General features: G+C 42.9%; 1 protein-coding gene across 1 annotated transcript in view; it reads right to left on the bottom strand.

Moving 5' to 3' along the window:
* Nucleotides 1–14,584, bottom strand: part of LOC124722766 (muscarinic acetylcholine receptor DM1) — a 105,691-nt gene extending 91,107 nt beyond the window's left edge. The window contains exon 1 of the mRNA XM_047247903.1: nt 14,576–14,584. Within this exon, the coding sequence (XP_047103859.1) occupies nt 14,576–14,584 (9 nt within the window). The remainder of the gene's footprint in view (nt 1–14,575) is intronic.
* Nucleotides 14,585–17,308: the final 2,724 nt, after the last annotated feature.

The raw sequence follows: 17,308 nt of genomic DNA on the forward strand, positions 1-17,308 counted from the left end.
GTGTGCAGATTCAACTGAAAACTCTCACTCAGATGTCATATCTGACATGAATATTACGAAGTACTGTCATTGACATACGCTAGTGAACTTTACGTGCGATGCAAGTCACATTACAATGAATTGAAAAATAACATATCCATAAAATACCGATACATAAACTGTAAGTAAAGTACTATAATAAATATGAGTCTTTTGTGTAATAGAGATACCGCTGGTGATGGGAAACGCCCGAAACTAGTCCGGTAAAATAAAATACTACCAACAAGCAGCTTGTGTCAAACAATTGATTAATAAACTGACCGACAGTATTTAAAATATCTTGCACTGATTGTCGTGTTATTAAGAGCACTAAACTCCCTCAATTTAAACCAAATAGAGTCTTTGTGAGCACGTCGATCGGGCGTCCGCACAATGCCCCCTCAAGCGAGAAACCCAGTGCAGCTGGGGCGTTACTTAAGTCGGCATGGCGCCAAATCCTTGTCGGCAACCACCACAATCTCAATGACTTCTCGCAGCTGTCAGCTCTGCAGAAGATGGTTATTCAGCCTTCAAAGGTGGCCACATTAATGTTGCTGGACACTGAATGTGTGTGTTGTCCTTAGCGTAAGTTAGTTTAAGTTGGTTAAGAAGTGTGTAGGCTTAGGGACCGATGACTTCAGCGGTTTGGTCCTTTAAGAATTCACACACATTTGAACATCTTTATTCTACCGATCGGCCGCAGAGTAAGATTTAACATTACGGTTGCACTACTGGAGTTGGATGCGGTCAACACATCACTCATACAGCCGTCAATATCATATAAAGAAAGCGAAACAGCGAGCTATCCTTCAGAAAACTCCTTTGTACGAGGGTAGTTCAATAAGTAATGCCCCACATTTTTTTAAAAAAAGTCATTAATATACATAGATAAATGTCCTTGTTGGTGCTTCACATTTGGTGTTTTTTCTTTGCACCGGTGAAGTTTCGAACCGTTCTGGGGGATGGCAGAGCCGTAGTACAGCGTCAAAATGGCGTCTACATACGGCTCACGTTACCAGCAGCGTGTTGTTATTGAATTCTGGTGTGCATAAAAAGAAACAGTGGTGAACATCCATAAACGTTTGTGTGCAGTGTATGGCGATACTGCAGTTGATGGGAGTACAGTTGGGTGATGGGTAAAGAGCCTTACAGACTCAGGAAATGCAGAAAGAGAGCTTCATGATCAGCCACGCTTGGGACGACTTTGCGCCGGAAACGAAAAGGCAGTCCATGGAGTAGCATCGTCCTCATTCACCACAAAAGAAGAAAATCAAGACAACCTCTCTGCCGGAAAAGTCATTATGGCAGTCTTCTGGGATTGTAATGGCGTCATTCTCGTAGACGTGATGCCAAAAGGTCAACCACCAATTCAGAGGCATACGTGAAGACGCTGAATAACCTCAAGAATAGTTTCAGACTTGTTCAATCTTACAAGAATACAGTAAAAGTCTTACTCCAACACGATAATGCACGATCACACACAAGTCTGTGAACCCGGGAACACATCGCCAAATTGGGTTGGACATCAGTTCCTCATCCTCCCTACAGTCCAAACCTGGCACTCGCGGACTCCCATCTTTTTTGCGCCGCTTAAAGAATCTCTACGGGGAACACACTTTGAAGATGATCAGACTGTCAGTCATGAGGTGAAGACATAGCTGCGCCTACAGGGCATGAGTTTTTACCAGCAGGGAATACATGCTCTTCCACAACGCAGGCGTACGGCCATAGAACGTGATGGAGACTACGTAGAAAAATAGGACATGGACAAGACATGTTGATGTATATTGTCACCAAATTCTGACTCTTAACAAAAAAATATGTGCTGAGAAAAAAAAACGTGGGGTATTATACATTGAGGGACCCTAGTAATCGCGAAACTGATTACCTCCTCTATCACTCTCCCAGCCAAGATAAACGCTAAGTCTTCCACCAATATTGGGACCGAAGACTGATCTTTCCTGTCAAAAACGCTGACCACTCAGCGGCAATTCCAGACAGCTTCACTTACAATCTATGGAAGGAATGACAGAAAAAATATAAAAAAAGAAAAAGTAAATGGTCATAACTTTTGGGAAGTGGTTTGTCTAGAATTAACAAATACAAATATTAGACAAACATATGACGAGTCTTTAAATGACGTTCAAATTCATGTACAGAAAATGAGATGCCATTTGAGAATTTAGAGTTCAATGTTTGACTTCACACATCAATGGTGTCTCAAGGCCACGCAGCAACAGACTGCACAGTCTACATAATTTATCAGAAAAATAACCTCTAGCACTCTTTAAAATTCTAGGCTAAACGTTGAACTTTAAATTCCCCATCAGCAACTCATTTGCTGTACATGACTTCGAGCCTCATTCAATGGCAAATCAAATGTTTCTCTAATCTACTTTATTTCTTAATCTTAGACAAATCAATCCAAAAAACCTTTGACAGTTTTTATTTTTTTTATTTTCAAGGTTTTTGGCAGTTAAATATCACACCAATGTAACTGTTCATGCGAAAAGTACCTAATCCTCGGAAAGATAAACATTCTGACACTTGATTTAAATAGCCAGCAGCGGCTGTTCACGAAATATTTCAATTTTCCTTCCAGTCACTAAGTATGTTTCTCTTAATTACCTCAATCATATCAAACAATTAAATCTTTCTTTACAAAAATAGTGAAGCTGGCCAATTTGATACCTCATTTGCCGTTTTCCCTCACTTCTTTGGAGCATGAAAATTCGGAGCAAAATCCATTGTGTAATTTCTAGGGAGTCTTGGTTTCGCTCCGCTCAAACATTTCACCAAACAATATTAAAATATATACTCTTTCAAATTCTGAAGGTGGCAGGGGTAAAATACAGAGAGCGAAAGGCTATTTACAATTTGTATAGAAACCAGATGGCAGTTATAAGAGTCGAGGGGCATGAAAAGGAAGTAGTGGTTGGGAAGGTAGTGGGACAGGGTTGTAGCCTCTCCCCGATGTTGTTCAATCTGTATATTGAGCAAGCAGTGAAGGAAACAAAAGAAAAATTCGGAGTAGGACTATGTGAAAATCCATGGAGAAGAAATAAAAACTTTGAGGTTCGCCGATGACATTGTAATTCTGTCAGAGACAGCAAAGAACTTGGAAGAGCAATTGAACGGAATGGACAGTGTCTTGAAAGGAACATCAAAAAAACATCAAAAAAGCAAAACGAGGATAATGGAATGTAGTCGAATTAAGTCGGGTAATGCTGAGGGAATTAGATTAGGAAATGAGACACTTAAAGTAGTAAAGTAGTTTTGCTATTTGGGGAGCAAAATAACTGATGATGGTCGAAGTAGAGAGGATATAAAATGTAGACTGGCAATGGCAAGGAAAGCGTTTCTGAAGAAGAGAAATTTGTTAACATCGAGTATAGACTTAAGTGTCAGGAAGTCGTTTCTGAAAGTATTTCTATGGAGTGTAGCCATGCATGGAAGTGAAAAATGGACGATAAATAGTTTAGACAAGAAGAGAATAGAAGCTTTCGATATGTGGTGCAACAGAAGAATGCTGAAGATTAGATGGGTAGATCACATAACTAATGAGGAGGTATTGAATAGGATTGGGGAGAAGAGAAATTTGTGGCACAACTTGACTAGAAGAAGGGATCGGTTGGTAGAACTTATTCTGAGGCAACAAGGGATCACCAATTTAGTATTGGAGGGCAGCGTGGAGGGTAAAAATCGTAGAGGGAGACCAAGAGATAAATACATTAAACAAATTCAGAAGGATGTAGGTTGCAGTAGGTACTGGGAGATGAAAAAGCTTGCACAGGATAGAGTAGCATGGAGAGTTGCAGCAAACCAGTCTTAGGACTGAAGACCACAAAAACAACCTAAGGATCTAAAAGGTATGCTATCAACGTGAGCTTGAAACACGTATACATTACGTGTCGTGACAAGACTTCCATATTCGGCGGTGACAGGCGATGTCTGGCGTAGCATCCTCCGAGAGACGATACGCTCGTCAGGAGAGGTGGCAGTGCTGAACCGTGCAGGACAGGTAGCATCGTTCAATCCTGAGCTTTGGTAATGGTCTTGTGTTAAATCTCCCTTTACACCAAACCTATTTTAAAATTCTATTTCAATTTTATATATTCTGTCACGTGGAAATTGTAATAAAAAACACTGGATCATAATTGTCTAGTGAAAATAACATTATTTTATTTCCGGTTATGGGATACATGAAACAAAATTTGATACAGATATGTGAAATGACTTACATACATCAGTAATAATCCAAAAAATGGCTCAAAGGGCTCTGAACACTGTGGGACTTAACATCTATGGTCATCAGTCCAATAATAATCACCTATGAGTTTTCACTCTGAAGCGGGTGTGTGCCGAAATGAAACTTCCTCACAGATTAAAACCAGGTTAATCTGCCAGAACGTTTCATCAATAACACTGGTGCATTCCGTATGCTCGTTTCTTTATACAACGAAGAAATTAGTGACCCTTAGCAGTAAATACAGGACATACAGAATACTCAGGAAGAAAATGCTTGTGCTGTTGACCATGAGATCTTTCTGTAGATGCAACCCAGCGTTTTCAATTTTTACGTGCGGTAGTACATTCTATTAGATGACTTGCGTGAGGGATACCTGTCATGATATTTGTTTCCTTTTCACTCTGCTCAAATTATTTCTCAATGTTTTACGTGACTTATTTGTTTGTGTTAACATCATTTATTCCTCCAAGTATGGAAAATTTCGTGTATACGACTACCGTACTTTATGGAGAACGTACCTCTTAGTCACTGCTGGTGACGAAAAGTTTCAGTCTCAGTTTTATCAAGATCCAGACTACCAAGTTTTGCTTCGGTTTCACAATTACCGCTGACTGTTGGCGCTGAGGACGTATTCGGTTTTTCGCGCATTTGTAATTGGTTGCTGCAGCACTGTTTACTGCAAATAAGTCTTAGCTTGAACAAATTTTGCTGAACAAATCGCCTCGACAGTACTTTAGACTATAAAGTTTGTAGATTCATGACATAGCATAAATGCAGATTTATTGTCTAAATTAAGACATTAATATTTATTGTGCAGTTTTATCTAATCTGGCGTAATGTGTGTTTCATGTTTAACTTCTTGCACTTGATGTGGAAAACAAATCTTAAAGTATGTAAATTTGTAGTCTACGTTGTTGTTAGTTCAGGATTTGTCTCCTGAATGAGCTTTAAACCAGAATACGTAGGCCTACCTATGTAAATATTTTGTACGTTCCCTATATTGAACGCCATATATTGTTAGTGTAAATAACGCCAGGGAGATGTTTTATTGGTACAGTAAGATACAATAGTTCAAAACATGTTTACTAGAATATTTTCCAAAATTTGATTTTACGTTTTTGCCTCAGTGGCAGAGGTATAACAGGGGAGTTTGCACTCGGCTTCCGTCTGTTCGTAAGTGCCGCCATAATTTAAACACGACTCGTTCCGTGTGACATCTAGTGGCGGAGCAGGGTATCTGGTGACGTAACTTTATGAGACGCGACTCCAGAAAGCTCAGGATTTAATGCCGAGTGCTACGTGAAACGGCCACGCGGGATTGTCAGTCTTCGGCGCGACCCGATGTACTGTTCATCTGAGCAAGTGTCATGTTAATTTTTTTAGCATTTCTGTTATCTGTTTGCATCGCGGCAGCTATATGAGGTACAGAAAAAACATGCAGTCTAAATAAAAAATGGTGTTTATCTTTCTGGAAACCGGTATCAATCATAGCTAGACCATTTTCAGACCAGTATGTAACTCCAATGGTGACCCGTGGAGCCAATGTGCCGGGCCGTTGTTCGGACTAAGAGGCACCTGTCATCAAGTGGCTTGTGGACAATCGATGTAGAGCTGCCACTATTGACTACTGGAAAAAATACTAAAATACTTAGTCAGTACTGGAAAATTGCTCGTATAATACTGTAACATCTCCTTTACTCTATTTGGAAATGAGGAGCACCACACGAAGTTATACTGTATATCTGAATGTTGGTGAATTCTGCTGGATAGATTATATAATGGAGAGTGACAATATAAAGTGTTTTGCGTGGCTGCCTAGTCGACTTATATCCAAGCGAGACTCGTATTCGTAGGGAGTGCATTATGTGAACTAACAGCTGTAGTGTTACATAAACAATCAACGTATGATGGCAAGAAGGTAATTAAGCAGTGAGGTTTGTTTTTCATTGTCCACTTTTACGTCAAGTTTCGAGCAGATGACATCGCTGAGATGTCAGAATATCTTCAGTGGACTAATACACTCCTGGAAATGGAAAAAAGAACACATTGACACCGGTGTGTCAGACCCACCATACTTGCTCCGGACACTGCGAGAGGGCTGTACAAGCAATGATCACACGCACGGCACAGCGGACACACCAGGAACCGCGGTGTTGGCCGTCGAATGGCGCTAGCTGCGCAGCATTTGTGCACCGCCGCCGTCAGTGTCAGCCAGTTTGCCGTGGCATACCGAGCTCCATCGCAGTCTTTAACACTGGTAGCATGCCGCGACAGCGTGGACGTGAACCGTATGTGCAGTTGACGGACTTTGAGCGAGGGCGTATAGTGGGCATGCGGGAGGCCGGGTGGACGTACCGCCGAATTGCTCAACACGTGGGGCGTGAGGTCTCCACAGTACATCGATGTTGTCGCCAGTGGTCGGCGGAAGGTGCACGTGCCCGTCGACCTGGGACCGGACCGCAGCGACGCACGGATGCACGCCAAGACCGTAAGATCCTACGCAGTGCCGTAGGGGACCGCACCGCCACTTCCCAGCAAATTAGGGACACTGTTGCCCCTGGGGTATCGGCGAGGACCATTCGCAACCGTCTCCATGAAGCTGGGCTACGGTCCCGCACACCGTTAGGCCGTCTTCCGCTCACGCCCCAACATCGTGCAGCCCGCCTCCAGTGGTGTCGCGACAGGCGTGAATGGAGGGACGAATGGAGACGTGTCGTCTTCAGCGATGAGAGTCGCTTCTGCGTTGGTGCCAATGATGGTCGTATGCGTGTTTGGCGCCGTGCAGGTGAGCGCCACAATCAGGACTGCATACGACCGAGGCACACAGGGCCAACACCCGGCATCATGGTGTGGGGAGCGATCTCCTACACTGGCCATACACCACTGGTGATCGTCGAGGGGACACTGAATAGTGCACGGTACATCCAAACCGTCATCGAACCCATCGTTCTACCATTCCTAGACCGGCAAGGGAACTTGCTGTTCCAACAGGACAATGCACGTCCGCATGTATCCCGTGCCACCCAACGTGCTCTAGAAGGTGTAAGTCAACTACCCTGGCCAGCAAGATCTCCGGATCTGTCCCCCATTGAGCATGTTTGGGACTGGATGAAGCGTCGTCTCACGCGGTCTGCACATCCAGCACGAACGCTGGTCCAACTGAGGCGCCAGGTGGAAATGGCATGGCAAGCCGTTCCACAGGACTACATCCAGCATCTCTACGATCATCTCCATGGGAGAATAGCAGCCTGCATTGCTGCGAAAGGTGGATATACACTGTACTAGTGCCGACATTGTGCATGCTCTGTTGCCTGTGTCTATGTGCCTGTGGTTCTGTCAGTGTGATCATGTGATGTATCTGACCCCAGGAATGTGTCAATAAAGTTTCCCCTTCCTGGGACAAGGAATTCACGGTGTTCTTATTTCAATTTCCAGGAGTGTATACAGGGTGTCCTTATTTTATCCTTACAACTTAAGACTTTAATAACTTTGAAACTATACAAGATATTAACAAATGATTTTCAAAATGTGATAAGACTTTTTACCATCCACGTGATAGAACTCTAATGCAGAACTGAATAATATGTGGACGCCACTGGAGGAAGTGAATGTGTGTGACATGGTTCATACGATTCGATATCCGCCACGATTCCCTCACCTCACCTCACCTCACTCACACCGCTAGGCCTCTTCTTGGGCGGGCTTGAAAGGGATCTGGTGCGCCGAAACAGGGTTAGACACCTACAGAACTTGAAGTGAGGCATTCGCAGTGCAGCTGAACGTGTCACCGGGAACATCTAGAATGGTACGTCTAGAGACCGACCAGACATATCCGTGCCACTTAAGGGTGCACACATTGATGTGTATGAATGAGGAAACAAAACTTCATCAGTTATCTTATCACACGTCGCAAACCACTTGTTAATATCCAGTATAATTTTAAATATATTAAAGTCTTGGGCTGTATACATAATTTATGGACACCCTGCATTTTTCCAGTCATACAATTATGCAATGTGCAAATAGTGACGCCGGAAGGCACAAAATCTGGTGAACAGGTTTTATGTTACTGCAGTTTGTGGTTCAGATCCCTCAGTTTTCCTATTTTCAAGACATCATCCATTATCCTGACGAAATTACTTTGTTGCGCAACTGATGGCTCTTGTGGCGTATTTTGTCATCTGAATGGTACAGAAAACGTTCGTGTTATTCACCAGTTATTCTTTAAACTTTCGCATGGTAATAAACAAGAATAAATGTTTTTACTCCTCAGAAAATTCTGTGGACAACGCTTTCCGACAAGTGCATTCAGCTTAGCTCGTATTTTGTGCAGTGTTACCGGCTTTTACCCGTTCACTTTTGAGAGACCAAGGATCCATTTTCGTTCCATCCAATCCTTCACAGCATAATATTTTTATCAACGTGAAATATAATCACAGCAAGAGGGATATATCAGATCTCGTAAATTTCACAGCATGCGTACCCTACCATCGGCGGGTATTTACATTTATTGCGATTCATCTATGCCACCACGTTTTTCCTAAATACAGTTCAACCCCAACACTACACGAAGTGGTCAACCATTGTATAGGGTGGTGGTTTCCGCAAAAAAATACCACGACAGGCGTCTAAATAGAATGGCTGCTCAAAATTTGTTGTTATACGCCCACGGCACTGTGTTTATAGGCAACCAGTTGTTCTTCTTGTCGGTATACACACTGTTTCCTGTGAAAATCCTCTTCCCATGCAATATCTGAGATATTGCAGCCGAGACAGAGTGCGCTAGTACGTCACCTCTTGCCTATGTTACAAGTGTTGGTAAAATCTACCTTACTTACGTAGCAACTGCATACGTTTGTTTGCAGATCAATTAAACTACGACAAAATAAAAACGGATATCGAGGCTGGGGGAAGGCAAAACTCGGATGTTTACAGACGGACTATGTTTCAAGATTTCTAGAAGCATATTCCATTACACACAATGAATTAGACATGAATTAAAGAAGATACATGCAGGGAATGGGTATGCTGAGATCCACAGCATAAGGATTGCAGTTTACTGCACCATCGTTACCCCAATTGTACTTTACGGCAATGAAATGTGACTTACTAAATAGTTCTATAGAAAATCTCCATGTCTGGGACAGAAGGCTGATGTCGCAAATACTGAGGTCTACGGTCTGCCACAGATGTGGGACAATGCAGGCAGCGCACAGACATGGAAGTAGATACAACGTAGGAAACAAGCGGATTGAGTGGACATTTTTAGAGGGAATGTCTGGCAAAGGCGATGACTAGAATTCTCACGAATGCTATAGAAAACGCTTTCCCTTGGCTGACATAGACTGAACTGGTGCGATGAGCTGCAAAACGGCCTAAACCAGTCGGATCTGTCACTAGACTGGGTAAATGAAGTTATACACAGAGTGAGGTACCATGTAAAGGCAGCACACCGTCTGCAGTCTTGTGATTACTGGTTGTTGATGTTCGAGATCAATCGCCCCATAATGGACTTGATTTAAGTTATGTTTTCAGAAATTTTTGGTGTGAATCATATAATACTGTTATGCCGTTACTGGATTTCATTTTTCCGTTGTTTTCCAACTTGTTTTCAGCTGTCAATGGGATTTTGTTGATATATTTTATAGATACAGACACACTAAATCGAACAAAATTTATAATGGAGAGGAAGTGGAATCAGTGCTTGAGGTTGGAATAAAAATCTCTCTACCTGTTGCCATTCCTTTGCATGTTGTGCACTAAAGCCTCTTACCGCTTTATATTGTACTAGCTCTAGTAATGAAGCAATTTTAAAAGCCGTCAATTGTTCTCAGATTAATGTATAGTAGAGCACTTGCTCCTCTGTTCATTTTCTATTCCAGCGCCTTGTATACAAGTTAGTGGGCGACGCACCAGTATAGTGAGCACCTAATATGGTATCGTAGTTTCTCTACGACAGCAAAACAATTTCGAAGCTTAATTGTGACAAGAAATCCTCGTTTCTGTACTTCTGTTGTACCTGGTACTCAGATCGTGCGTAAAATAATCATTTTCAAGTTTTTTTCATTACCATGGGTCTTAAGTAGATACCAGTACACCCCAATTCGCATCTCCAACGTTGAAATGGTTTAGGAGTCGTTGGCGGTTGTTGAGCGTACAGAGGCTTAGTGCACTGTTGCACTCTTGCGGTCTGTCGAGTGTGCGGGCACTTGTGTTTGGCTCTTTTTACGTTCTGCGTCTTTGTTTTCAACGAGGCCATTAGCGAAGACCGTTTACTCAGGTTCCGTAAACACAGGAGAAGAAATTGATAGCGACATTGATTAATGAAATGCTCAGTCCAGCGTTATTAGTGCTGCTATGTATAAGGCTGGTTAATTCGACAGGCAGACTGATGCCGTTTAGATGCATATTAGTTATCACATGTTCCTCGGCTTTCTTTTCCAGAGTAAATCCCTGATGAATAGAATATAAATCGAGCACATACGCGTTTTATAAAGGCTACGAAGTCTTACATTTTATCGTATTCTTAACTATCACGAGGAATTATTGGGACGATAAACTTTGGAAATAAAAAGTTAAAGAGAGATACTGTGTTCATATAAATAGCACTGATGCGTCTATGAGCAGCATACTACAAAATAATTTCTGACGAGCGACAAATATTGCTATTCTATTTACGTAAATCTGTTACTTAATCTCAGGGTTTTGTATCAGGCATTTTCAATTTTTCTGTAAATGGATTTAGGACGTGACAGAAAAGACTAACCACACATGTGTAGACGCTTCAGTTCAATTAAAAATTCTCTTTTCTAGCGCAAAACAAAAGGGTGATGCATGTGTACCTTGTTCCTGGAACTACGGGAATGCGGGTATGCTTCCTGCAACACATATTAGGGCAAGGATAAAGATTCTCGTCATAGCGTTGAAATAGTCTTCACAAACACGAAATTATGATTTTATTATTGTGGCGTATAACGCTCGATAACCTAGGCTGAGTATCAGCTTGTCCTGTGGAATAGTTTTATAGTCGTTGTGCGGCGAATTACTGAAATAAAATTCTTGTTTGTGGACTGTGTATCCCAAACGAAACTCAATCAAATTCGATAAAGTTTTAAGGAAGTCTGCTCCTTAATTTTCTACAGTGACGAAATAGACGGCTGAATTCATCTAGGCAGTACCTTTATGAAGGTAATTTGCGTGAACAACAACCAAAAACTGTGATAATAATTTCAAATTTGAAGAAAGTGAAAATATGGTATTTACCACACTGGATAATCGGCGATTCTAGGTGCATGATATAGATAACGCAAGTGGAATACCAGAAGAAAGATTATCACACATTTTAGATGACCAAGTAACTACAAAAATGGATGATACATTTATCAATGTCAATCTGAAAAACACAAAAAAGCAATTTCCAAACGCAAATAACAAACAAATTTCTAAACAAAATGTTAAATAGAATCCAAACGATTTTGGTTACCGGTCTGTTGTAGACGGGAAGTAGGTTGATCTTTTCATGCAAGAAACGAAACAGCAATCACGGTAGTGAGTGGGAGTCAAATGAACACGTGTGAGTACCACAGGCGACGTCTGTTTTATGTGCCAGTGACCTTACCGATTATTTTTAAAATGGTAAAGAAGATCTATAGATTTTTGTGTAAGTCTTATGGATGAAGCTGATGTAGAAATATTAAAGAAGTAAGCTGGACTAAAGAAGAAAGAAATATTTGGTGAGGAGAAAATCACCTGCACACAGCGCTAATTCATCAGTAGAAAAATGTGGGAATATATTGAGAACGTCCACCCTATTTACAGAAAGTGGCACTCTCTCATTCCCACTTATTTTCACATTAAAGAAAGATGGAGCAAGAAAGAATTTACAGGTTATGTCAGCCATATGAGTATTTCGAGAGCTTTCGCAAAAGGAAGGCATTTTTGACTTAATAAACACAGTCTTTTACTTACAGATTCAATTTTTTTTATATAAACGCGCGTACATAGAGCACACTTCATTGACACCAATCTCACCCACTTATGGCCAACAGGTGTTGTTTTTGGCTAGATCCGATTAGAAAAGCGAGTAGACGAGTCAGGTAGCAACTATACTGTTAATAATACTACTCGTTATGTGATACAGAGTATCTCAAACAAGTACTTTTCTGCCATACGTCACAGGACGCTGCGAATAACGTCAGCATACCAGTACACCAATGAAGCCGTGGCAGAACACACCGAGATGACGTAAGTTTAGCATGATGTGTCACAGCAAGGTAACACAGCTCGATGAAACTTTTAGCATACATGGAAATAGCTGTTACAGTATAGTACAGAAGGTAACTCAAAGAAATACGCAACGAGACAAACAGAAATAACACTTTTATTCGAGAACAATAATTATCACCGGGGTCATAGTGATTCATGATGGTCCCTTGAACATTACAATAGGTGGAACGTGGTTCTTACTATGGTATGTGATCACCACGAACGACATGCTGTGCAACGTGGTCCTATGCTGGCCGTAAGGCTGTTGCAACAGGGCGCTCCATTCCTCCATCAGTGCGGTTGACAGCTCACGGACGGTCGTTCGTGCATGTGGACGTGCTGTGATACGTCTTCCCAACGCATCTCACTCGTGCCCGAAGGGATTTAAGTCGGAGGAACGGGCAAGTCAGTCCATTCGCGAAATATACTCTCTTTCCAAGAACTGCTCCACATGGGCTGTCCGATGCGGTCGCTCCTTGTCATCCGTAACAATGAAGGTAGGTCCGAATGCATCCCTTAAAAGACGCACGTGGGGAAGGAGTAGAGTGTCAGAATTATGTTGACCGGTGGGTGTCCCGTGTTCAAAGATTTGGAGGTCAGTACGTGAATGCAGCAATGTACCTCGCCACAGTATAACACCCGGACCGCCAGAAGGATCGTGTTGGGCAATAGTGGACGTACCAACATGTGACGAGAGGTAAGAGCCCGTAATCCATCCAGGAACATTCTCGAACATGGTGGTCCAGGTCATATAGTGTGGGGAGGCATAATGTTTCATGGACGTTCAAAAATGGGTCAAATGGCTCTGAGCACTTTGGGACTTAACTTTTGAGGACATCAGTCCCCTAGAACTTAGACCTACTTATACCTAACTAACCTAAGGACATCACACACATCCATGCCCGAGGCAGGATTCGAATCTGCGACCGTAGCGGTCTTGCGGTTCCAGACTGTAGCGCCTAGAACCGCTCGGCCACTCCGGCGGGCTTCATGGGCGTACTCACCTTCAAATCGTTAATTCCGCAACACTCACTAGTCACTATACTCCTTCCACATGTGCTTCTTTTGAGAGTGGGATTCGGACCTGACTTCATTTTTATGGATGATAATGCTCGACTGCATCGAACAGTGCAAACGAAGGAACCCTTGAAACGAGAGAATATTCTTGCGAAGGGACTGTGCTGCCCGTTTACCCAACATAAATCTCATCGATCACGTGTGCGAATCATTGAAGAGACGTATTGGGGACGCCCTACTACTAGATCTGCTTCCCGACCTTGTGGCCAGCACGTTTCAGAGTATGCACTGCCGTCCGCCGTGATCACACACCGTTTAAGAATCATGTCCTGCATTTTTAATGTCCAGAAGCTCATCATAAACCGAGGTGACTCCGCGTAATTATTATCTTTGAATAAAAGTGTCATTTCTGTTCCTCCCATTGCGTATTTATTTCAGCTACTTTCTGAACCATACTGTAGGACGTCTTTCCGTGTATGGTCTAGGTTTCATCGAGTAATGTTACTTGGCAGTGACGCATAATGCGGAAGTTACTTTTGTCAAATGGTTCAAATCGCTCTGAGCACTATGGGACTTGACAGATGAGGCCATCAGTCCCTAGAACTTAGAACTACTTAAACCTAACTAACCTAAGGACATGACACACATCCATGCCCGAGGCAGGATTGGAACCTGCGACCGTAGCGGTCGCGCTGTTCCAGACTAAAGCGCCTAGAACCGCGAGGCCACACCGGCCACCTTACTTTTGTCCTTACGTTTTGCTCACCAGTAGAGTACCCCAACGACGATGTAAGGATATGTTGAAAACCACATGAGCTGATGAACCAGTTACCGGTTTGGTCCACTTCAGTATGTATTTGAAATTAATCGTATAGGTATTGCTAAATGGCAACGATAACCTACCTGTTTGTATGTCGCATCCTGCTACAGAGGTCAATTAATGCTTCGGAAGTATATACAATTCCGCCTCTCCCGTTGTGTTTCAGAATTTATTCAAGAAAATCGTGTAAAAGTAAAGATACTTACCTGAGACATTTTCTAGAGGGATACACCTGTCGAATAGTATTGGGTCAGTACTGTGCTTCTGATATATTGTGTAATCAACTACTATGGTTAACGTGTGCATACGTTTAGACTAATGTCTCTTGTCATTTACCATTAATAATCCGACTGCAAGCGAGTAGAGTTAGTTTAATGGGGTTAATGAGATTGCAGTGATTATACACTGAATCGCTAAAGATGCTGGTATAGTCATGAGTATTCAAATAGAGAGATATCAAAAGAGGCACAATACGGTGATGCAGTCGGCAACGCCTGTATAAGACAACAAGTGTCTGGCGCAGTTGTTAGTTCGGTAACTGCAGCTACAATGGTAGGTTATCAACATTTAAGTGAGTTTCAGCGTGGTGTTGCCGGTCGCGGTGGCCGAGAGGTTCTAGGAGCTTCAGTCCGGAACCGCGTGACTGCTACGGTCGCAGGTTCGAATCCTGCCTTAGGCATGGCTGTGTGTGATCTCCTTAGGTTGGTTAGGTTTCAGTAGTTCCAAGCTCTAGGGGACTGATGACCTCAGAAGTTAAGTCCCATAGTACTTTGGAATGCCAGCAGTACAATGCGTCACCCTTCACGTCCAGATTTTCTACAGAGTGGCTGTAGGAACACTCTTCTGACTTTAAACACTTCCACTGGCCACCAAATTTCCCAGCCATGAACATTGTTGAGGATATCTGGGTGCCAAACTGCCTATTGGCTTCTGTCTCGGGTTCTTCGGCCGACGTTCATGTAATGATATGACTGACGTTTCGCCAGCACGAGTGGCTGGCATTGTCAAAGCTTCACGCTCCACTGCCGGTGGTGAACTGGAGCCGAGCTCGTGGCCGCAGACTGTATGTACCTGGCGCGCGCGAACGTCCGAGTGCTTCTCCGCGGTCATTTCCGGTGCGGTTCTCCTCTTGCTGCCTGCGACGGTCGTTCGCTACAGTACGGGAAGCCAGGATCCGTTTACCTTAAGGCTTTCTTCTTTCTTGTTGAAGCTGTTCGCGTGTTTTTGTATTTCTAGAGCTTCTCTGAACAAGAACCCGAGACAGAAGCCAATAAGCAGTTTGTCAACAAGTGGCCACGAAAGCCTTAACAATTTTGTATATCCGGGCACCTTGCAACGTGCTGTTCGGAAGAGATCTCCACCCCCTCGTACTCTTGCGGATTTATGGACAGCCGTGCAGGATTCATCGCGTCAATTCCCTCCAGCACTACTTCAGACATTAGTCGAGTCCGTGTCACATAGTGTTGCGGCACATCGGCGTGCTCGCGGGGGCCCTACACGATATTAGGCAGGTGTACCAGTTTCTTTGGCTCTTCAGTGTATATGCTTATTTCATTTTGTCCTTTTAATGGTGTGTACTCGAACATGGTATTGGCTATATCAGTTTGCTTTTACAGGCGAGCTCTGGAAGTAATAAGTGTTGTGAATATGAGACAAGTGACTTTTAGCGAGATTCGGTGTGATAATTCCCAGTAAGCTGAGGGTACGTGGGCCTTCGTAGAACTATGGGGGAAGAAAGTAGCAGGTAGAACTGCCTCGCCTTCGTGGGCAGAAGATCGTTTTTGTGAGTGATGTAGTGGTACAGAGGCTATTTATTCAACTGGTTTACTGTAGATGGCCAAGTTAAAAGCATTCCTTCTGGAGGATAGATCTCTGTCAGCGAGAGGTAGGCGAAGGATCATGCTAAGAGAAATACTTTAGCAGATAAAGATCTCCTGGCCTTCTAAAAAGCATGGAAAAACAGCACTGAAGTACTAAAGGTTCAGAAGTTGCAGAAGAGTCGGCGACTATCCACGTGAACAGTTTTTTTTTTAGCATTTCTCAGGATCTGTAATGCGGACCTATCTGGTGACCGAGAGAGCACCAATTGGTGTGATGGCCGCAAGGCGTAACCATTAGTGGGAAGATTTCTTTTCCTTTTTAGAAAAGAGGAGACGAAATTCAGTTTATTGACATTTCGCCTTTTCTTGGAGGTGTAGTTTGTGTAAGGAACAGCTATATCACTGGCAGGGTGCAGTGACTCTAGAGAGGATTGGTGGTAGAGTTTTGTTGGGAAGAAGGGAGTAAGCAGCTTTTTATGGAGGTGAAAACGGTGACTTCGTCATGGGGCTTCGAACTGAGCAGATCGGAGCTCTGCAGGCTATGTTGTCAACTGGGGAGCTCACTGGTGTCCATTGCTCGAGTCCTCATCAGACCAATCGCAGTGTCGAACTTCGTGGCAGAGATGCACAGCATCTCCTTTCTGCTCGTATTATACCAAAGATTATGGCGAGTGTTGCTTTGAGCTCCATCATATTAGGACAAGTGAGAGTTTGTAGTACCGAAACATGATAGGCTTCACGGTCTCATGTTCATCAGTGCATCTTTACGATTCTTCGGTTCTTGATTTAGACAAACAGTCATTGTAATCGTCCTGTGGTCAGGATGTGATACATTTCACAAATTCAGTTACAAGATAATTAAGCAAATCCAACTCGTCGAGTAACTTTGACAACTGGTAGTCATAGTTTTACAAGTTTCATGTGGAACGTATGTCATAGTAGCGTTGATAAATTCATAACTGTTTTGAATGCCTTATGACTTCAGTGCTTTTCATACCAAACCGCAGAGTGCATTAAATCTCGAATTTATTGCCACATTCAGTCCTTTTCAGTGGTAAATATTATGTCAGTGCCGCACGTCAAGATTCACTGCTAACGCCAAAATAATTTACAGCGTTA

This window comes from Schistocerca piceifrons, chromosome X, assembly GCF_021461385.2.
Source record: "Schistocerca piceifrons isolate TAMUIC-IGC-003096 chromosome X, iqSchPice1.1, whole genome shotgun sequence".
Lineage (NCBI taxonomy): Eukaryota > Metazoa > Arthropoda > Insecta > Orthoptera > Acrididae > Schistocerca > Schistocerca piceifrons.